The sequence below is a fragment of the Diprion similis genome, chromosome 6 (assembly GCF_021155765.1).
Source record: "Diprion similis isolate iyDipSimi1 chromosome 6, iyDipSimi1.1, whole genome shotgun sequence".
In the NCBI taxonomy this organism is placed as follows: Eukaryota; Metazoa; Arthropoda; class Insecta; order Hymenoptera; family Diprionidae; genus Diprion; species Diprion similis.
Genome location: NC_060110.1, coordinates 8,335,377 through 8,357,884, shown reverse-complemented (window position 1 = coordinate 8,357,884; position 22,508 = coordinate 8,335,377). Strand labels below are relative to the sequence as shown.

General features: G+C 38.1%; 2 protein-coding genes across 6 annotated transcripts in view; one reads left to right on the top strand and one right to left on the bottom strand.

The window, feature by feature from the left end:
• Positions 1–13,722, top strand: part of LOC124406925 (transport and Golgi organization protein 2) — a 24,756-nt gene extending 11,034 nt beyond the window's left edge. For 2 of the 3 annotated variants that reach the window (XM_046882609.1, XM_046882611.1), the window contains exons 2-4: positions 12,621–12,870; positions 13,101–13,319; positions 13,440–13,722. In XM_046882609.1, coding sequence (XP_046738565.1) covers positions 12,621–12,870; positions 13,101–13,319; positions 13,440–13,659 — 689 coding nt within the window. In that variant the 3' untranslated portion in view covers positions 13,660–13,722. The remainder of the gene's footprint in view (positions 1–12,620; positions 12,871–13,100; positions 13,320–13,439) is intronic. The other variant, XM_046882610.1, reaches the window with a different exon arrangement.
• LOC124406924 (Fanconi anemia group D2 protein) lies at positions 12,927–22,508 on the bottom strand. Of its 3 annotated transcripts, none has more exons than XM_046882606.1 (17): positions 22,466–22,508; positions 20,818–21,856; positions 20,002–20,272; positions 19,255–19,614; positions 18,764–19,124; positions 17,997–18,430; positions 17,563–17,654; positions 17,277–17,454; positions 16,700–16,960; positions 16,296–16,620; positions 15,896–16,211; positions 15,569–15,775; positions 14,889–15,186; positions 14,519–14,736; positions 14,123–14,331; positions 13,853–13,994; positions 12,927–13,816 (listed from the first exon to the last, which is right to left on the bottom strand). In XM_046882606.1, exons 2-16 carry the CDS (start codon positions 21,839–21,841, stop codon positions 13,887–13,889), a joined length of 4,662 nt encoding a protein of 1,553 aa, XP_046738562.1. In that variant the 5' UTR covers positions 21,842–21,856; positions 22,466–22,508; the 3' UTR covers positions 12,927–13,816; positions 13,853–13,886. The 3 variants fall into 3 exon arrangements, with proteins under 3 accessions (XP_046738562.1, XP_046738563.1, XP_046738561.1); XM_046882607.1 differs by having other exon boundaries at positions 13,853–13,991; XM_046882605.1 differs by lacking the exon at positions 22,466–22,508 and having other exon boundaries at positions 20,818–21,865.

The following is a 22,508-nucleotide window of genomic DNA, read 5'->3' as shown; positions in this document are numbered from 1 at the left end:
GTTTTTTGAGTTCCTGGGGTTCCAATTGGCCAAGAAACGGTCATACAAATCAATTCAGAGACCAAAAATTTTCAGCTTCAAAAATCGCAAAAAAAAGTAAGGCTAACCCCTTTAGATTTTTGGCAAAAATTTCGGAGACTTTGAAAAGTGCTGCAATTAATTCTTTGGGGCACTATTCCGACGTAATTTCGCAAGAGAAATCGATTGGGCGCAGTTCCAATACGATGCGAGCAACGGATCAAAAGTTACAGCCAAAAAACTGCAGATTTGCATCGTCATTTCTCTGATGTTGGTCCTTCGCTTTTTTCAATGTGTTTTTTGAGTTCCTGGGGTTCCAATTGGCCAAGAAACGGTCATACAAATCAATTCGGAGACCAAAAATTTTCGGCTTCAAAAATCGCAAAAAAAAGTAAGGCTAACCCCTTTAGATTTTTGGCAAAAATTTCGACGACTTTGAAAAGTGCTGCAATTAATTCTTTGGGGCACTATTCCGACGTAATTTTGCAAGAGAAATCGATTGGGCGCAGTCCCAATACGATGCGAGCAACGGATCAAAAGTTACAGCCAAAAAACTGCATATTTGCATCGTCATTTCTCTGCTGTTGGTCCTACGCTTTTTTCAATGTGTTTTTTGAGTTCCTGGGGTTCCAATCAGCCAAGAAACGGTCATACAAATCAGTTCGGAGATTAATAATTTTCGGCTCCGAAATTCGCAAAAAAAGTAAGGCTCACCCCTTTAGATTTTCGGCAAAAATTTCGACGACTTCGAAAAGTCCTGCGAATAATTCTTTAGGGCACTATTCCGACGTAATTTTGCAAGAGAAATCGATTGGGCGCAGTCCCAATACGATGCGAGCAACGGATCAAAAGTTACAGCCAAAAAACTGCAGATTCTCATCGTCATTTCTCTGCTGTTGGTCCTACGCTTTTTTCAATGTGTTTTTTGAGTTCCTGGGGTTCCAATTGGCCAAGAAACGGTCATACAAATCAATTCAGAGACCAAAAACTTTCGGCTCCAAAAATCGCAAAAAAAAGTAAGGCTAACCCCTTTAGATTTTTGGCAAAAATTTCGACGACTTTGAAAAGTGCTGCAATTAATTCTTTGGGGCACTATTCCGACGTAATTTTGCAAGAGAAATCGATTGGGCGCAGTTCCAATACGATGCGAGCAACGGATCAAAAGTTACAGCCAAAAAACTGCAGATTTGCATCGTCATTTCTCTGCTGTTGGTCCTACGCTTTTTTCAATGTGTTTTTTGAGTTCCTGGGGTTCCAATTGGCCAAGAAACGGTCATACAAATCAATTCGGAGACCAAAAATTTTCGGCTTCAAAAATCGCAAAAAAAAGTAAGGCTAACCCCTTTAGATTTTTGGCAAAAATTTCGACGACTTTGAAAAGTGCTGCAATTAAGTCTTTGGGGCACTATTCCGACGTAATTTTGCAAGAGAAATCGATTGGGCGCAGTCCCAATACGATGCGAGCAACGGATCAAAAGTTACAGCCAAAAAACTGCAGATTTTCATCGTCATTTCTCTGCTGTTGGTCCTACGCTTTTTTCAATGTGTTTTTTGAGTTCCTGGGGTTCCAATCAGCCAAGAAACGGTCATACAAATCAGTTCGGAGATTAATGATTTTCGGCTCCGAAATTCGCAAAAAAAGTAAGGCTAACCCCTTTAGATTTTTGGCAAAAATTTCGACGACTTCGAAAAGTCCTGCGATTAATTCTTTAGGGCACTATTCCGACGTAATTTTGCAAGAGAAATCGATTGGGCGCAGTCCCAATACGATGCGAGCAACGGATCAAAAGTTACAGCCAAAAAACTGCAGATTCTCATCGTCATTTCTCTGCTGTTGGTCCTACGCTTTTTTCAATGTGTTTTTTGAGTTCCTGGGGTTCCAATTGGCCAAGAAACGGTCATACAAATCAATTCAGAGACCAAAAATTGTCGGCTTCAAAAATCGCAAAAAAAAGTAAGGCTAACCCCTTTAGATTTTTGGCAAAAATTTCGACGACTTTGAAAAGTGCTGCAATTAATTCTTTGGGGCACTATTCCGACGTAATTTTGCAAGAGAAATCGATTGGGCGCAGTTCCAATACGATGCGAGCAACGGATCAAAAGTTACAGCCAAAAAACTGCAGATTTGCATCGTCATTTCTCTGCTGTTGGTCCTACGCTTTTTTCAATGTGTTTTTTGAGTTCCTGGGGTTCCAATTGGCCAAGAAACGGTCATACAAATCAATTCGGAGACCAAAAATTTTCGGCTTCAAAAATCGCAAAAAAAAGTAAGGCTAACCCCTTTAGATTTTTGGCAAAAATTTCGACGACTTTGAAAAGTGCTGCAATTAATTCTTTGGGGCACTACTCCGACGTAATTTTGCAAGAGAAATCGATTGGGCGCAGTCCCAATACGATGCGAGCAACGGATCAAAAGTTACAGCCAAAAAACTGCATATTTGCATCGTCATTTCTCTGCTGTTGGTCCTACGCTTTTTTCAATGTGTTTTTTGAGTTCCTGGGGTTCCAATCAGCCAAGAAACGGTCATACAAATCAGTTCGGAGATTAATAATTTTCGGCTCCGAAATTCGCAAAAAAAGTAAGGCTAACCCCTTTCGATTTTTGGCAAAAATTTCGACGACTTCGAAAAGTCCTGCGATTAATTCTTTAGGGCACTATTCCGACGTAATTTTGCAAGAGAAATCGATTGGGCGCAGTCCCAATACGATGCGAGCAACGGATCAAAAGTTACAGCCAAAAAACTGCAGATTCTCATCGTCATTTCTCTGCTGTTGGTCCTACGCTTTTTTCAATGTGTTTTTTGAGTTCCTGGGGTTCCAATTGGCCAAGAAACGGTCATACAAATCAATTCAGAGACCAAAAATTTTCGGCTTTAAAAATCGCAAAAAAAAGGAAGGCTAACCCCTTTAGATTCTTGGCAAAAATTTCGACGACTTTGAAAAGTGCTGCAATTAATTCTTTGGGGCACTATTCCGACGTAATTTTGCAAGAGAAATCGATTGGGCGCAGTCCCAATACGATGCGAGCAACGGATTAAAAGTTACAGCCAAAAAACTGCATATTTGCATCGTCATTTCTCTGCTGTTGGTCCTACGCTTTTTTCAATGTGTTTTTTGAGTTCCTGGGGTTCCAATCAGCCAAGAAACGGTCATACAAATCAGTCCGGAGATTAATAATTTTCGGCTCCGAAATTCGCAAAAAAAGTAAGGCTAACCCCTTTAGATTTTTGGCAAAAATTTCGACGACTTCGAAAAGTCCTGCGATTAATTCTTTAGGGCACTATTCCGACGTAATTTTGCAAGAGAAATCGATTGGGCGCAGTCCCAATACGATGCGAGCAACGGATCAAAAGTTACAGCCAAAAAACTGCAGATTCTCATCGTCATTTCTCTGCTGTTGGTCCTACGCTTTTTTCAATGTGTTTTTTGAGTTCCTGGGGTTCCAATTGGCCAAGAAACGGTCATACAAATCAATTCAGAGACCAAAAATTTTCGGCTTCAAAAATCGCAAAAAAAAGTAAGGCTAACCCCTTTAGATTTTTGGCAAAAATTTCGACGACTTTGAAAAGTGCTGCAATTAATTCTTTGGGGCACTATTCCGACGTAATTTTGCAAGAGAAATCGATTGGGCGCAGTCCCAATACGATGCGAGCAACGAATCAAAAGTTACAGCCAAAAAACTGCAGATTTTCATCGTCATTTCTCTGCTGTTGGTCCTACGCTTTTTTCAATGTGTTTTTTGAGTTCCTGGGGTTCCAATTGGCCAAGAAACGGTCATACAAATCAATTCGGAGACCAAAAATTTTTGGCTTCAAAAATCGCAAAAAAAAGTAAGGCTAACCCCTTTAGATTTTTGGCAAAAATTTCGACGACTTTGAAAAGTGCTGCAATTAATTCTTTGGGGCACTATTCCGACGTAATTTTGCAAGAGAAATCGATTGGGCGCAGTCCCAATACGATGCGAGCAACGGATCAAAAGTTACAGCCAAAAAACTGCATATTTGCATCGTCATTTCTCTGCTGTTGGTCCTACGCTTTTTTCAATGTGTTTTTTGAGTTCCTGGGGTTCCAATCAGCCAAGAAACGGTCATACAAATCAGTTCGGAGATTAATAATTTTCGGCTCCGAAATTCGCAAAAAAAGTAAGGCTAACCCCTTTAGATTTTTGGCAAAAATTTCGACGACTTCGAAAAGTCCTGCGATTAATTCTTTAGGGCACTATTCCGACGTAATTTTGCAAGAGAAATCGATTGGGCGCAGTCCCAATACGATGCGAGCAACGGATCAAAAGTTACAGCCAAAAAACTGCAGATTCTCATCGTCATTTCTCTGCTGTTGGTCCTACGCTTTTTTCAATGTGTTTTTTGAGTTCCTGGGGTTCCAATTGGCCAAGACACGGTCATACAAATCAATTCAGAGACCTAAAATTTTCGGCTTCAAAAATCGCAAAAAAAAGTAAGGCTAACCCCTTTAGATTTTTGGCAAAAATTTCGACGACTTTGAAAAGTGCTGCAATTAATTCTTTGGGGCACTATTCCGACGTAATTTTGCAAGTGAAATCGATTGGGCGCAGTCCCAATACGATGCGAGCAACGGATCAAAAGTTACAGCCAAAAAACTGCATATTTGCATCGTCATTTCTCTGCTGTTGGTCCTACGCTTTTTTCAATGTGTTTTTTGAGTTCCTGGGGTTCCAATCAGCCAAGAAACGGTCATACAAATCAGTTCGGAGATTAATAATTTTCGGCTCCGAAATTCGCAAAAAAAGTAAGGCTAACCCCTTTAGATTTTTGGCAAAAATTTCGACGACTTCGAAAAGTCCTGCGATTAATTCTTTAGGGCACTATTCCGACGTAATTTTGCAAGAGAAATCGATTGGGCGCAGTCCCAATACGATGCGAGCAACGGATCAAAAGTTACAGCCAAAAAACTGCAGATTCTCATCGTCATTTCTCTGCTGTTGGTCCTACGCTTTTTTCAATGTGTTTTTTGAGTTCCTGGGGTTCCAATTGGCCAAGAAACGGTCATACAAATCAATTCAGAGACCAAAAATTGTCGGCTTCAAAAATCGCAAAAAAAAGTAAGGCTAACCCCTTTAGATTTTTGGCAAAAATTTCGACGACTTTGAAAAGTGCTGCAATTAATTCTTTGGGGCACTATTCCGACGTAATTTTGCAAGAGAAATCGATTGGGCGCAGTCCCAATACGATGCGAGCAACGGATCAAAAGTTACAGCCAACAAACTGCAGATTTTCATCGTCATTTCTCTGCTGTTGGTCCTACGCTTTTTTCAATGTGTTTTTTGAGTTCCTGGGGTTCCAATTGGCCAAGAAACGGTCTTACAAATCAATTCGGAGACCAAAAATTTTCGGCTTCAAAAATCGCAAAAAAAAGTAAGGCTAACCCCTTTAGATTTTTGGCAAAAATTCCGGCGACTTTGAAAAGTGCTGCAATTAATTCTTTGGGGCACTATTCCGACGTAATTTTGCAAGAGAAATCGATTGGGCGCAGTCCCAATACGATGCGAGCAACGGATCAAAAGTTACAGCCGAAAAACTGCAGATTTTCATCGTCATTTCTCTGCTGTTGGTCCTACGCTTTTTTCAATGTGTTTTTTGAGTTCCTGGGGTTCCAAGTGGCCAAGAAACGGTCATACAAATCAATTCGGAGACCAAAAATTTTCGGCTTCAAAAACCGCAAAAAAAAAGTAAGGCTAACCCCTTTAGATTTTTGGCAAAAATTTCGACGACTCTGAAAAGTGCTGCAATTAATTCTTTGGGGCACTATTCCGACGTAATTTTGCAAGAGAAATCGATTGGGCGCAGTCCCAATACGATGCGAGCAACGGATCAAAAGTTACAGCCAAAAAACTGCAGATTTTCATCGTCATTTCTCTGCTGTTGGTCCTACGCTTTTTTCAATGTGTTTTTTGAGTTCCTGGGGTTCCAATTGGCCAAGAAACGGTCATACAAATCAATTCAGAGACCAAAAACTTTCGGCTCCAAAAATCGCAAAAAAAAGTAAGGCTAACCCCTTTAGATTTTTGGCAAAAATTTCGACGACTTTGAAAAGTGCTGCAATTAATTCTTTGGGGCACTATTCCGACGTAATTTTGCAAGAGAAATCGATTGGGCGCAGTTCCAATACGATGCGAGCAACGGATCAAAAGTTACAGCCAAAAAACTGCAGATTTGCATCGTCATTTCTCTGCTGTTGGTCCTACGCTTTTTTCAATGTGTTTTTTGAGTTCCTGGGGTTCCAATTGGCCAAGAAACGGTCATACAAATCAATTCGGAGACCAAAAATTTTCGACTTCAAAAATCGCAAAAAAAAGTAAGGCTAACCCCTTCAGATTTTTGGCAAAAATTTCGACGTCTTCGAAAAGTGCTGCAATTAATTCTTTGGGGCACTATTCCGACGTAATTTCGCAAGAGAAATCGATTGGGCGCAGTCCCAATACGATGCGAGCAACGGATCAAAAGTTACAGCCAAAAAACTGCATATTTGCATCGTCATTTCTCTGCTGTTGGTCCTACGCTTTTTTCAATGTGTTTTTTGAGTTCCTGGGGTTCCAATCAGCCAAGAAACGGTCATACAAATCAGTTCGGAGATTAATAATTTTCGGCTCCGAAATTCGCAAAAAAAGTAAGGCTAACCCCTTTAGATTTTTGGCAAAAATTTCGACGACTTCGAAAAGTCCTGCGATTAATTCTTTAGGGCACTATTCCGACGTAATTTTGCAAGAGAAATCGATTGGGCGCAGTCCCAATACGATGCGAGCAACGGATCAAAAGTTACAGCCAAAAAACTGCAGATTCTCATCGTCATTTCTCTGCTGTTGGTCCTACGCTTTTTTCAATGTGTTTTTTGAGTTCCTGGGGTTCCAATTGGCCAAGAAACGGTCATACAAATCAATTCAGAGACCAAAAATTTTCGGCTTCAAAAATCGCAAAAAAAAGTAAGGCTAACCCCTTTAGATTTTTGGCAAAAATTTCGACGACTTTGAAAAGTGCTGCAATTAATTCTTTGGGGCACTATTCCGACGTAATTTTGCAAGAGAAATCGATTGGGCGCAGTCCCAATACGATGCGAGCAACGGATCAAAAGTTACAGCCAAAAAACTGCAGATTTTCATCGTCATTTCTCTGCTGTTGGTCCTACGCTTTTTTCAATGTGTTTTTTGAGTTCCTGGGGTTCCAATTGGCCAAGAAACGGTCATACAAATCAATTCAGAGACCAAAAACTTTCGGCTCCAAAAATCGCAAAAAAAAGTAAGGCTAACCCCTTTAGATTTTTGGCAAAAATTTCGACGACTTTGAAAAGTGCTGCAATTAATTCTTTGGGGCACTATTCCGACGTAATTTTGCAAGAGAAATCGATTGGGCGCAGTTCCAATACGATGCGAGCAACGGATCAAAAGTTACAGCCAAAAAACTGCAGATTTGCATCGTCATTTCTCTGCTGTTGGTCCTACGCTTTTTTCAATGTGTTTTTTGAGTTCCTGGGGTTCCAATTGGCCAAGAAACGGTCATACAAATCAATTCGGAGACCAAAAATTTTCGACTTCAAAAATCGCAAAAAAAAGTAAGGCTAACCCCTTCAGATTTTTGGCAAAAATTTCGACGTCTTCGAAAAGTGCTGCAATTAATTCTTTGGGGCACTATTCCGACGTAATTTTGCAAGAGAAATCGATTGGGCGCAGTCCCAATACGATGCGAGCAACGGATCAAAAGTTACAGCCAAAAAACTGCATATTTGCATCGTCATTTCTCTGCTGTTGGTCCTACGCTTTTTTCAATGTGTTTTTTGAGTTCCTGGGGTTCCAATCAGCCAAGAAACGGTCATACAAATCAGTTCGGAGATCAATAATTTTCGGCTCCGAAATTCGCAAAAAAAGTAAGGCTAACCCCTTTAGATTTTTGGCAAAAATTTCGACGACTTCGAAAAGTCCTGCGATTAATTCTTTAGGGCACTATTCCGACGTAATTTTGCAAGAGAAATCGATTGGGCGCAGTCCCAATACGATGCGAGCAACGGATCAAAAGTTACAGCCAAAAAACTGCAGATTCTCATCGTCATTTCTCCGCTGTTGGTCCTACGCTTTTTTCAATGTGTTTTTTGAGTTCCTGGGGTTCCAATTGGCCAAGAAACGGTCATACAAATCAATTCAGAGACCAAAAATTTTCGGCTCCAAAAATCGCAAAAAAAAGTAAGGCTAACCCCTTTAGATTTTTGGCAAAAATTTCGACGACTTTGAAAAGTGCTGCAATTAATTCTTTGGGGCACTATTCCGACGTAATTTTGCAAGAGAAATCGATTGGGCGCAGTTCCAATACGATGCGAGCAACGGATCAAAAGTTACAGCCAAAAAACTGCAGATTTGCATCGTCATTTCTCTGCTGTTGGTCCTACGCTTTTTTCAATGTGTTTTTTGAGTTCCTGGGGTTCCAATTGGCCAAGAAACGGTCATACAAATCAATTCGGAGACCAAAAATTTTCGGCTTCAAAAATCGCAAAAAAAAGTAAGGCTAACCCCTTTAGATTTTTGGCAAAAATTTCGACGACTTTGAAAAGTGCTGCAATTAATTCTTTGGGGCACTATTCCGACGTAATTTTGCAAGAGAAATCGATTGGGCGCAGTCCCAATACGATGCGAGCAACGGATCAAAAGTTACAGCCAAAAAACTGCATATTTGCATCGTCATTTCTCTGCTGTTGGTCCTACGCTTTTTTCAATGTGTTTTTTGAGTTCCTGGGGTTCCAATTGGCCAAGAAACGGTCATACAAATCAATTCGGAGACCAAAAATTTTCGGCTTCAAAAATCGCAAAAAAAAGTAAGGCTAACCCCTTTAGATTTTTGGCAAAAATTTCGACGACTTTGAAAAGTGCTGCAATTAAGTCTTTGGGGCACTATTCCGACGTAATTTTGCAAGAGAAATCGATTGGGCGCAGTCCCAATACGATGCGAGCAACGGATCAAAAGTTACAGCCAAAAAACTGCAGATTCTCATCGTCATTTCTCTGCTGTTGGTCCTACGCTTTTTTCAATGTGTTTTTTGAGTTCCTGGGGTTCCAATTGGCCAAGAAACGGTCATACAAATCAATTCAGAGACCAAAAATTTTCGGCTTTAAAAATCGCAAAAAAAAGGAAGGCTAACCCCTTTAGATTCTTGGCAAAAATTTCGACGACTTTGAAAAGTGCTGCAATTAATTCTTTGGGGCACTATTCCGACGTAATTTTGCAAGAGAAATCGATTGGGCGCAGTCCCAATACGATGCGAGCAACGGATCAAAAGTTACAGCCAAAAAACTGCAGATTTTCATCGTCATTTCTCTGCTGTTGGTCCTACGCTTTTTTCAATGTGTTTTTTGAGTTCCTGGGGTTCCAATTGGCCAAGAAACGGTCATACAAATCAATTCAGAGACCAAAAATTTTCGGCTTCAAAAATCGCAAAAAAAAGTAAGGCTAACCCCTTTAGATTTTTGGCAAAAATTTCGACGACTTTGAAAAGTGCTGCAATTAATTCTTTGGGGCACTATTCCGACGTAATTTCGCAAGAGAAATCGATTGGGCGCAGTCCCAATACGATGCGAGCAACGGATCAAAAGTTACAGCCAAAAAACTGCATATTTGCATCGTCATTTCTCTGCTGTTGGTCCTACGCTTTTTTCAATGTGTTTTTTGAGTTCCTGGGGTTCCAATCAGCCAAGAAACGGTCATACAAATCAGTTCGGAGATTAATAATTTTCGGCTCTGAAATTCGCAAAAAAAGTAAGGCTAACCCCTTTAGATTTTTGGCAAAAATTTCGACGACTTCGAAAAGTCCTGCGATTAATTCTTTAGGGCACTATTCCGACGTAATTTTGCAAGAGAAATCGATTGGGCGCAGTCCCAATACGATGCGAGCAACGGATCAAAAGTTACAGCCAAAAAACTGCAGATTCTCATCGTCATTTCTCTGCTGTTGGTCCTACGCTTTTTTCAATGTGTTTTTTGAGTTCCTGGGGTTCCAATTGGCCAAGAAACGGTCATACAAATCAATTCAGAGACCAAAAATTTTCGGCTTCAAAAATCGCAAAAAAAAGTAAGGCTAACCCCTTTAGATTTTTGGCAAAAATTTCGACGACTTTGAAAAGTGCTGCAATTAATTCTTTGGGGCACTATTCCGACGTAATTTTGCAAGAGAAATCGATTGGGCGCAGTCCCAATACGATGCGAGCAACGGATCAAAAGTTACAGCCAAAAAACTGCAGATTTTCATCGTCATTTCTCTGCTGTTGGTCCTACGCTTTTTTCAATGTGTTTTTTGAGTTCCTGGGGTTCCAATTGGCCAAGAAACGGTCATATAAATCAATTCGGAGACCAAAAATTTTCGGCTTCAAAAATCGCAAAAAAAAGTAAGGCTAACCCCTTTAGATTTTTGGCAAAAATTTCGACGACTTTGAAAAGTGCTGCAATTAATTCTTTGGGGCACTACTCCGACGTAATTTTGCAAGAGAAATCGATTGGGCGCAGTCCCAATACGATGCGAGCAACGGATCAAAAGTTACAGCCAAAAAACTGCATATTTGCATCGTCATTTCTCTGCTGTTGGTCCTACGCTTTTTTCAATGTGTTTTTTGAGTTCCTGGGGTTCCAATCAGCCAAGAAACGGTCATACAAATCAGTTCGGAGATTAATAATTTTCGGCTCCGAAATTCGCAAAAAAAGTAAGGCTAACCCCTTTCGATTTTTGGCAAAAATTTCGACGACTTCGAAAAGTCCTGCGATTAATTCTTTAGGGCACTATTCCGACGTAATTTTGCAAGAGAAATCGATTGGGCGCAGTCCCAATACGATGCGAGCAACGGATCAAAAGTTACAGCCAAAAAACTGCAGATTCTCATCGTCATTTCTCTGCTGTTGGTCCTACGCTTTTTTCAATGTGTTTTTTGAGTTCCTGGGGTTCCAATTGGCCAAGAAACGGTCATACAAATCAATTCAGAGACCAAAAATTCTCGGCTCCAAAAATCGCAAAAAAAAGTCAGGCTAACCCCTTTAGATTTTTGGCAAAAATTTCGACGACTTTGAAAAGTGCTGCAATTAATTCTTTGGGGCACTATTCCGACGTAATTTTGCAAGAGAAATCGATTGGGCGCAGTTCCAATACGATGCGAGCAACGGATCAAAAGTTACAGCCAAAAAACTGCAGATTTGCATCGTCATTTCTCTGCTGTTGGTCCTACGCTTTTTTCAATGTGTTTTTTGAGTTCCTGGGGTTCCAATTGGCCAAGAAACGGTCATACAAATCAATTCGGAGACCAAAAATTTTCGGCTTCAAAAATCGCAAAAAAAAGTAAGGCTAACCCCTTTAGATTTTCGGCAAAAATTTCGACGACTTTGAAAAGTGCTGCAATTAATTCTTTGGGGCACTATTCCGACGTAATTTTGCAAGAGAAATCGATTGGGCGCAGTCCCAATACGATGCGAGCAACGGATCAAAAGTTACAGCCAAAAAACTGCAGATTTTCATCGTCATTTCTCTGCTGTTGGTCCTTCGCTTCTTTCGATGTGATTTTTGAGTTCCTGGGGTTTCAATTAGCCAAGAAACGGTCATACCAATCAATTCGGAGATCAAAAATTTCCGGCTCCAAAAATCGCAAAAAAAGTAAGGCTAACCCCTTTGGATTTTTGACGAAAATTTCGACGACTTTGGAAAGGGCTGCAATCAATTCTTCAGAGCACTATTCCGACGTAATTTTGCGGGAGAAATCGATTGACCGCAGTCCCAATACGCTGCGAGCAACGGATCAGAAGTTACAGCCAAAAAACTGCAGATTCTCATCGTCATTTCTCTGCTGTTGGTCCTACGCTCTTTTTGATGTCTTTTCTGAGTTCCGGGGGGTCGATTTCCTCTAGAGGTGGTCATATAAATCGATTCCGAGTCGAAAAGTTCTCGGCTCCGCAAATTACCAAAAAAGTAAGGCCAACCGCTTTGGATTTTCTGCGAGAATTTCTACGATTCAGGAAAGTGCTGCAAGAAATTCTTTCAGGCACTATTTCGACGTAATTTTGCGAAAGAAATCGATTGATCGCAGCCCGAATGCGCTACGAGCAACGGATCAAATGTTACAGCCAAAAAACGGCACGCTCCGTTTCGTCATTTTTCTGCTGCTGGTCTTTTCCACGTAATTTCTCTGCTGCTGATCCTACCCTTTTTTTGTTGTATTTTCTGAGTTCCTTGGGGTCTAATTAGTCGAGAGAGATTCATACAAATCGATTCTGAGCTAAATGATTTTTGGCTGACACACAAATAAGATGAAGGCCAAAAATCCAACGGGACGAACCTTACGTTACGAAAAGTTCAAAATACAAACGTTGGGAAATTTAATTCATAATAGAAAAAATCTGTATAGTTTTTTGGGTAAAATGAACCGTTCTCGAGATATCGAATTAAACCCGTTATTTGTGAAAGTGGCGGTATTAACACTTGGGGAACATCGCCAATCCGGCATTTTGCTCAGAATACTTCTCTTCAACAAATTGTACTATCAGACAAATTACCTTATCGCGTGAGATTTCCCCTTTCTGGACGATATATTTACTGGACTAATATAATAGGTGTGGATATGGAACCAGGCAAGGAGGGCGGCACCTGGTTAGCGTTATCAACGGAAGGACGATTGGGCGCCCTTCTAAATTTAACCGGAGAAAAGAGATCGACCACATCTCCAGGAGAGGGTCGCGGCCATCTCGTCACAGACTTTATCATTTCAGATGTCTCCGCAGATAAATACTTGGAAAATCTTCATGAGAAAAACCTTTATGAACAAATCTATAACTCCTTCAATTTGATATTAGTCAATCTATGGTATGTTTTATCTGAGTATTTATGACTTAAATTATTACGCATTATATTTACGAAGATTGATGAAACGTAATTTTTATTGTAGGCAAACTATTTTTTAGAGTTAGAAAAAAGATATGTATCAGTAATGACAATCACAAGCATTATAAGTGTTGGTGATGTTAGGCCAAGTACAAAAATGAATGCCTTTTCACTTACTACGGCTTCAATTTACATACAAACTCTTTCGTCAGGAATACTGATGTATCTCTCCTATGCAGCGCCGAGAATTCTGAAGGACCAGAAAAATGTCTAGATAACATTTTAGGTTTTGGCAATAGCCCTATGAGTCGACCTCTCAAAAAAGTTACATCAGGGAAGGAAAGATTCAAAAATATTGTTCAGGACGCAAAGATTTTGGACCAAGACAAAATAATTGAAAATATCATGCTATTCCTCAAATGGAATGAAAAGTATAGAAATCGATTGACTTACATAGTAGTACCTCTTTTGTATTTATTTCTAAACAGCAATAATTCAAAGTTAGCTTGTAAAAAATAAGAAATTATAATGTAAAAACTTTCCTTCTTTAGACATTTGCCTGACCCAGAACTCGAAAGTAGAGCTCCTAAGTGGTACAAGGATTTAAGTTCAGTTTTCGTTCATATGCAGGATGCAGAGTACGGAACTAGAACACACTCTATATTGATGGTGGACGGATTGAATAGACTCACTTTTGTGGAAGAAACTTTAATGCCAGATGCGTCGTGGAAGAGACAGACTTTTACGACAGAATTACAGATATTTAAGTAACAGATATTGTATATATCAGCTTATTACGGATTGCCAGACTTGTAGCTCAAATTATTTTTCAAAGAAAAAAGGTTGAATATTATATTAAGCTTCGATTAAAGTTAAAAACAAAATTGTAACTCATAAGTAAAAATACTATGTAACTAATTATGAGAAATAAATGTATATCAACATTTTCAATGCTTTTTGTGCAATTGAAAGAAGAGAAAGGATTCAGATAACTCCATTCACTCGATTTCCTCATCTGTACTTTCAACTGTCCCATCCGTAAGCAATTCTTCAGACACATTTGTTATGGAACCAACTGATACAGTGGTTGACTCTTCAGTATTCTGCTGAAAATCAAGGGAAAATTGATATATTCAAAATCTAAAGATATATGTACCTCCATTAACGGAATCCTGTATCACTAACATTATTCTTAATAGTGGGTTTCAAATTATTTATTAATTACGTTACAAACCTCCATTTCAATTGCTTGTCCTTTTATGTCTTTGTTTATCAAATTTCCCATCCAAAACGCCTCTGAACTGTTGTTCAGGACAAGCATTCCTTTTACACTGAAGACTAATGTCTCGAGTGTTGATTTGGCAACAGGAACGTATTTGGCTAAAGTCGTGTCACCCGTTACTGTGCTGTGGCAACACAGAACATGGAGATACCTCGTTCCTTCTGCGCAAATTTATAAAATTTTCATAACAAAATGATTTTTTCCGTAAGCATAGGAAGTTGTGATTACTCAAAAAAAAAAAAAAACTATAATCACACTCGCTCAGTGAAGAAAAAATGTGCCTTGTAATTTCGTTTTGAAAAATAGTTGTCATTGGCTCACAAGTACAGTACACAATGAAATATGTACCTTGCAATTGTTTCACAATCCCCGTTACTTCTTCAACGTGATATTTCAAGTTGTGCTCAAGAACTGGCATGCCAGAAGTTATGAATAACCTCAATAACAAAGGAATACGTTGCAAAAATAAGAGCGAATTGGCCTTGACCTCCATCATCTTACAAATTCGAACAATTTTTTGCACACCAGTTGCAACAGAATTCCAAATTTGTATTCTCTCGCCATCTCTGAAAGGAAATAAAAGTATACCTTTGTATGTATTCTCTAACTTCAATCATTCATACCAATCTACTGTAGCAAAAACCATCGTGAATAAATCAGAATACATCCATCTTTTACAGCAAGCAATTGCTATACATTACTGTTGCATTATGATTACCTTTTAGCGACATCTAGAGATTTCTTGACGCCTTCGATTATTCCAAGAAAAATTTGTTTGAACAATAAATTGAAGGTGCTCTTGGTAATAGAAAGTATTCTAGCTAGGGAGTCCTGAGGTTTTGACAATTTCTCCGTTTCTTCTGGCAACCACTTTAACAGTGCTACCACAGTGTCTAAGGGATCGGGTTCATTGTTGAGCCAACTTTTCAAAAGAATTTTAATGGCAGATTTATACGATGAAATATTGCGCTTATCTTCAGGCCAATCAAGACACAAAAATCCAAACGCCATTTTTGCTATCAGTGGACACAAAATACATTATAGGTCAGAAAATGTTTCTATAAACGATACATTTCAAAGTATTGAGTGCGACCTCAAAGGTCAATTATACAGTACAAATTTACCAAAACAAAAGGAGTGAAAAAATTTTGAGTTTTATTCACATAAGTCTCTTATAAATTATTTTTTCAGACACTGTCTAAGTAGGTATAGCAAGATTAGTCATGTATTCCTCAGTTTATTGAATTAAATCACGAATTTCTGTAGTGATATAAGTAATGGGTGTAATCATTATGATGAGAAAACTGAAATTGTAAACTATCAGGAGTATGCACTACACAAATATCAAATTGCAAATGGCAAATGTCATTTAGATAGTATAGCTGTGACATCACTCACCCAAATTTCCTCTATGTTGAATAGCGAGACTTTCTGAATGTTGTATCAAAGCTTGATACAAATTAACAAGTGCAATTGCAACAGGAATTCGCGTAGCAACGTCAGCTAATGATTCAACGTATGAACATGATTGGGTTACCAATTCTTTGCAGGACCGCAATAAGGTGTTAGTTTCATCAGTCTGACTTGCAACAATCCTTAATGCCTCTGAAATTTTTCACTCATTACTCTTATAGAATTCAACAGATATGCATTATTTAGAATTCTTGTTAAATTTTATGTGTGCATGCCTAAAATAATGAATATAATTCCGCAAGGAAAACTCACCTCTCAGCATTTGGTTATTCACAAAGTTATGAAATCCTTTCCAGTTGAAAATTGCTGCCAGAAGACTCAACAGTAATTGCAAGCATTCTCTATTCTGGCTATCATCTTTATCACGTAACTCAGTTATTACCTGGTCCAACTTACCACATACCTTGGGCAATAATCCTACCAAATCTTTCATAAACGAATGGGAAGCTTCATTTTCCAACATTCCCAAGAGTTCCTTAACTATAAAACATACTTGAGCTATTGTGATCGTTTTTGGTCTGCTTTGAGTCAACCTCATTTCCATCGAAAAATCGAGAAGATGTGCTATCTGCAAACATGAAATTATTATAAAAAATCCAGTTCAGAGTAGCAATAAACCGATTGTATAAGATTTGACTCATTATTTGTATACCTTTGCATCTAGCTGTCTGAAATAAGCAGCGTTCTTCGAAATTAGATCAAAACCTGATTCCCAGAAAGACCATTCAGAAAGACTGCCGGATTTGTCTAGAGAGGTTTTATTACCACGTTTTCCTGTTTTTTTTTCGACCTTGACAAACGGTGGAGATGGAAAATAGTGGAAATAGCATACTGGTGGTTGATAGTGGCATCCAGTCATTGCTAAATTCATGCTTAGTTCAGCTTGGAGATTCATTAAGTGATCCAACCGTTTTAGTAAAATTCGCTGCATAGTGCTGTCTGTTTGAGTTACAAAGCCACTAATTATTTCTCTGAACCTATAAAAGATATTGTATCAGAAATTTACATTAAAAAGATTCTACTATTTGTATTTATCATGAAGACATTATGACTGACCAATTGATGCAATGAAAAATTTGATCCAGTGATGCTTCATCCAGGTCGTTGAGATCTTTCGGTAGGAAAACTGGGCATGCCAATAGACCATCAATCAATGATAGGTCACCATCACTTCCTCTCATGTGGCAAGCTTTGATAAGCCGAAATAAGCCCGACACTGCTGAACCGTCTTTTCCATCACCAAAACTCACACCAAATTCATCATCCACAGGTGGTTCCGCTTCAGAATTAAGTGAGAACTGCGCCGACAAAGGTCCACTAATAAAAATATCAAACACCTTTTGATTTTTTATGTTAGATTTATGAAATTATTGTCATTTTTGATTTCGCAAAATTTTTCCCAGAAATAAACTTCATTACTTCTCGCAAATTAAAAACTGTCTGTGACAAGATATTGTGATGGTAAGCTTACTGATATGTATAATATTTCTACGAATTTTTAATTTTTTCAGTTCTGTGCGTAATCAGAGTATGATATTGTTAATTTTGGAATAGAAATAGCTAAGATATTTTCATTGAAATATTTTGATTTTGTATTAACAAAAAAATGAATATATTTAGACAAAACCATTACCTATACTCTGTCAGTTTTGTGAGATAGAGATCAGATAACTCAGCTGTAAAATGATCCGTGATAGTTTCCTTCAAAAGTTTTTCATCAAAGTCTGGGGTATTTGCAATAATATCTGCCATTTGGTCATAAAACAAGGCCCTAGCCCTGGAACAGCTCTTCACAGCCTTTATTGCTTGCTCTAAACAAAACAAGTAGTGATCAAATTAATACATGTCCCAGTGACATGTTCCGAATTAACAATATGCATACTGCATTTCAAATAATAAAAATAAGTCTTCCGACTTGCCAAATAATTCTAATGCACGTTCCACGGTCCTTGGATATGCTGCTGCATGTTTAATAGCCATTAGTGCTCCTAAGACACCCTTGCACTTGGTCCTAAATGAACGTTCAATTTAGCAGCTTTAATTGAAAATAAAGTATTAAATATTGCAGTGCCTACATTCATATATTGTTAAAACTGTTTGTCACAAATTTATGTGCAATGGAAAAAACGAATGGTTTTACCTGTCACTTAAATAAGGAAACAATAAGGTGATAAAGACACATTTTCGGAACATTTTTTGTAGCTAAACTTTTGCAAGATTTTTTTAAAAATAAAGCAGTAATACTGTTCTATTCAAATATTTTAGCATAGCAACTGGTCACACTGGAAGTGAAACTCGTGTAGCAATTTTTGTAAAAAAAATGGGGCAAGAATAAATATCTACTATTACTCACACTGGTTTTGAAGCAGCCAGTTGTTTCAACAGAACGATATCCAAGTCAGCTTGCAGTGCTTCTGACGTTGAATTGGAACTCATGCATAAACCATGTAACAAATCGCTGACAGTAGCAACCCCTTCCAAGTCGAGTTCATCAACTTCTTCAAGAAGAGTCCTTAGATGATGGGAATGTTTTTGTAAATGTTTCCGTTCGTTTTCATCACGTGCCATCTTACTGAGAATTGCAAGGGCATTTTTTGATGTTGCTGTTCCAGCCATAGTTAATTTGATAATTTTTGCAAGGACTTCTTGTTGCTTGTGAACAGTTTCGGCTTGACTTAGAAATAATAATCGAAACCATTCAATTGCAAATTCAGCATACACACGATCACCAGCTTTTAATAGATGAGAGGCCAGAGTAATTGCTACTGACTGTAAATCTCTAGCCACCTTGAAGAAAACGTGATTTTTATTTGGTGAAGACATAATATTGTATGATTCTATACCACGAGATTTTCATAATGTTTGAAAAAAATAAATTTTTTGAACTTCAACAGGCTGGTTCTGAGTGGAGAATCAATACTTTTGCACCAAATTAATAATGAGATTAGGGACAATAAAATATCAAAATTTCGTAGCATTACTAGAAAAATCATCCTTGCTTATGGATATATTAATTTAAATGTGCAATTATCTCGTAATTGAATTTAAAAAAAAGGGTTTATTTTCAAAGCAAGAACTTCCTTTAAGGAGTGAAGTTGCAATCAATTACCCACTACATACCTCTTTATAATCGCAATAAAGAGATTTTAATAAACTGGGCCTGTAAAATCCGGATCGGACCCGATTTTTCACCAAAGTCTCAACGTTCTTATTTTTTGCACTGTTACTCGAGAAATTGAGTAACAACATAATCAGGTCCAGTGGTTTTGGATCCTTCTTGACACGTTGCACAACAGTTAATGCAGCATCAGCTATGTGCTTGGAAACTTGACTTGACCTTTTCAGGGCAGCAACGGTCAGAACTTGATTGGTAAAACATTCCTCAATATTTTCACCAGCAAGTGGCTGCATGTCTATGGATCGAATAGCCATTAAGGCCTTTATACAAGTTTCCATCATTGATGACTCGGTCAAAATAAATCTAAAATAAATACAGAATTATAATACAGTAGAAACCTATTGAGCAGAGTAATAGGGTATTAGAACAGAAAAGAATTAAGTTATTTGTATCTCTATTATAGTACAAAGATGAATAATTCAATTGTTAAAACCTTGTTATAGTAGGTACAGCACTCAAATTTAAATTCTGTTGCAGCAATTCAAAGCACTTCTCTCTAATTCTGCCCAAATAGTCTTTACTCAGGGTCAAACGGGATATACAATCTAGAATGACCGCTGTCAACTCTGGGTTGTCATCTAAAAGCTTACTGAGTATTTCACCAATGGTATGATGCTGGGCATCAATGACAATGTCGGGTAAGTACGATATTATTTCACTTTGAAAACACGTTTGAGCCGATTCCAACAATTCTTGAAGCTTTACGACAAGAATGTTAGGTTCCACAATCTGTTCCAAAAATTTGAATTGTCGTAATAATGTACCAGACCAAGGAACATCGCTTGGCGTTTTTCTGAAAGTATGTGCATAATTAGAGAATTTTAGTGACTGCACTTGCTTGCTATGCTTTTTTAGGTGCTGGGCGTCTCATGTTGAGCAATTCGAAGTTCTATCACTACATTCCAGGAACAAAAAATGTTACAAAAAAGGTTTGGTGACGCTATAGACAAATTGGTGGAATATTTAACTGTCGTTTTTATAATACAGAGAATTTGAAGATAGGTATAATATAGATATATGATATTTTCTTTCCAAAATTAGTACTTGGTTACTAGTACGAGGAAATAAACTTTCAATGTGAAAAATACTCTTCCGCAAAATCTATTTTGGGACTTACTCGGATCTATCTGAGTGCGCACTGGGATGACAGAAAGGTCTCAACAATAGGGGGAATACTCACTCAACAAGTACAGCCATAGCAAGTCGGTCCAAAAGCGATACAAAAATGCTTGTCTGAAGTGGTGGAACATGTAGTAGAATTCGTGCAATAGATTCAGTATTCTCATCAATTAAAACATCTTGATTATCATTCACAGTTTGTTCTAATACATTTTGAAGATTATCTACATCCTCGATGTATTGTGTCCAATGTTTGATAATTTCCTCTTTATCATATTGTTTTGAACTCAGTAACTTATTTAAATTATTAACAATATCACAGCGAGTTTTACCTAGAAAATAAGTTAGTTAGAGGCACAACTATATGAAAAAGTAACGAGGCTAAAGCTAGCAGCCGGAATTATTAGCCAAACGTTTTACTGTTCATTCAAATAAGGTAGTCAAGACGGAAAATCAAAATTTTGTGAAATACCATGATCCCTCGATACTTTTATAGAATCATGAGGATAAAATTGAACTGCATTTTTATATTTCCAAAAAATTTAACACATCTGCTGCTAACATTGGTTGCTAGGTTCAGTTTCATAAGAAATTACAGTAGAGCCTCGATTGTTCGAACCAATTGGGACTGGGCATCATTCGAAGAATCAAATTTTCGGATAACTAAACGGTGTGGAAAAAAAACGCTCATTGATTGAACGTAATAGAATATGTAGATAAAACATCAGATTCAATATCAGGGTTTGCTTTTTCACAGCTCTGCAGATGCGTGATAGCTGACATTTGAATGAACCAAATCACCATTCGGATAACTGATAGTCGAATAGTCAACGTTCTACTGTACCAACATTCAACATTGCAAAACCAAATTTCTTACGTAATTCATTGGGGCTGTCGTCAATAATAATGATACCAGCCTGTTTCAGGAACTTCTTCATATAATTAGCCACATTTATTTCTATCGATGATTTCTTAACACTTTGACTGCGAGTCATTCTGGAATGTTGGGGAGACTTTGATAAATTCGTTTGTTCAAGAATGCAGTTGTTTTTCCGCATTCTCCTCACAGGGCTATCTAATAACTGTGACTGAGACATTTGCCGATGCTTTTGTGAACCTTTTTTAGGTGAATCATCGTTAAACATGTCATCATCTGTACTTTCATCTCCTATAGCATCTGGTTTGTTCCTACCAATTCGTTCATTTTTTTTTCTTTTTCGGGGAGTAGTCATTTTTTTCGCAGCGGATTGCCTCATTGCACTGCTCAATCGATTTCTGCTGACTGGTTGAAATTCTTCGGTATCCTTGTCTTCTTCTGAATCTCGTTCAGCTGAACAGCGAGTTTCAGAACTATTACCAGATACTTTAGATGGAGTACTTATTCTAGCACTTATTCTTCTTTTCCGACTTGGACCGGATGGAGTACATTCTGACTCTGAAGAACTGCTTTTGTGTAATCTCTTACGTTTGGATTCTGGAGTCTTAGGTACAGCAGGGCTAACAGCAGTTAATTTTTTTGATGCTTTGGCAGGAGTTTTACTGTTATTCATCTTCTTGGATTTTGTTACAAAGGTTCCATTGTCATCCGAATCTTCTGAAAATATTTCTCGCTCGGGCGAAGCACTCGCTAATCGTGCACGCTGACTCACATTTTCCACATATCTTGATTCTGACATTTGTGTACTAGTCAGCATCCTTCCTTTCTTTCTATTCGAACTGGACCAAACTGGAGATTCATCTCCAGAATCATCTGTCAAGTTGTCTTCACAGGTTTTAGATGCTTTTTTCAATGGTTTTTGTTTTTTAGTTCCACAGAGTTCATCTTGATTACCTTCCGACTGCCTAGAAGTGCCGGTCTGACCAAGCAAACTTGGCATCTTCTTTAATCTTCGTTTATCCATTCTTACACGTATTAACTGTAACATTGGCAACAACAATTCTCTGTTAAATTTGATCTCTATACTTTTTATACCTGTTTGTAGTAGCACTTCAAAATCGTTAAAATTGCATTCCAAGCACAAAAAATTAGTAAATAAGAAACGTGCAAAAACTTCTATTGTAGTAAAGAATTCAAACTGGGGAAAAATTAACAAATACCGAAATATCTAAACTCGAATTTATAACGGAATACGAGGGCTCGATCAATGATCGAAATCTGCCAAATTATTGAATTCCAAGAGTGTGATTTGCATCGGTAACAATTGTGTATATAGACGTACACAATGAAATTACTTTCACAGATAGTATTTTATTCATTTTCATTCACAAATGACTTCGAACACCGCTGTAAACAAAACAGGATTGGTCCGGATCTTACGAAACGTACCAATAGCATCGCTTCCTACTGTCTGATTTCAAGTTACAATCACACACACACGTACGCGGGCACTTATGAATGGCACCATGCAGCCACACACACATGTAATAGGCTGTCCGCTGTATTCAGCGGTTCGTCAAAATGTGACACGGCCAAAGCTCGATGTTGGGAAATGTCAAAGGTATTGAGAATATGCATGTAGTCTCACCTGTTAGATTCTGTAAGTAATAAACTGTTCGAATAAACTGTAC

Coding starts and splice junctions, on each gene's coding strand:
- LOC124406924 (XM_046882605.1), bottom strand. CDS start 21,865: ATGTTACAGTTAATACGTGTAAGAATGGATAAACGAAGATTAAAGAAG. Junction 18,431..18,763: donor TTTATTGCGATTATAAAGAG/GTATGTAGTGGG, acceptor GTTTTCTTCAAG/GTGGCTAGAGATTTACAGTC. Junction 16,212..16,295: donor TCAGACAGCTAGATGCAAAG/GTATACAAATAA, acceptor TCATGTTTGCAG/ATAGCACATCTTCTCGATTT.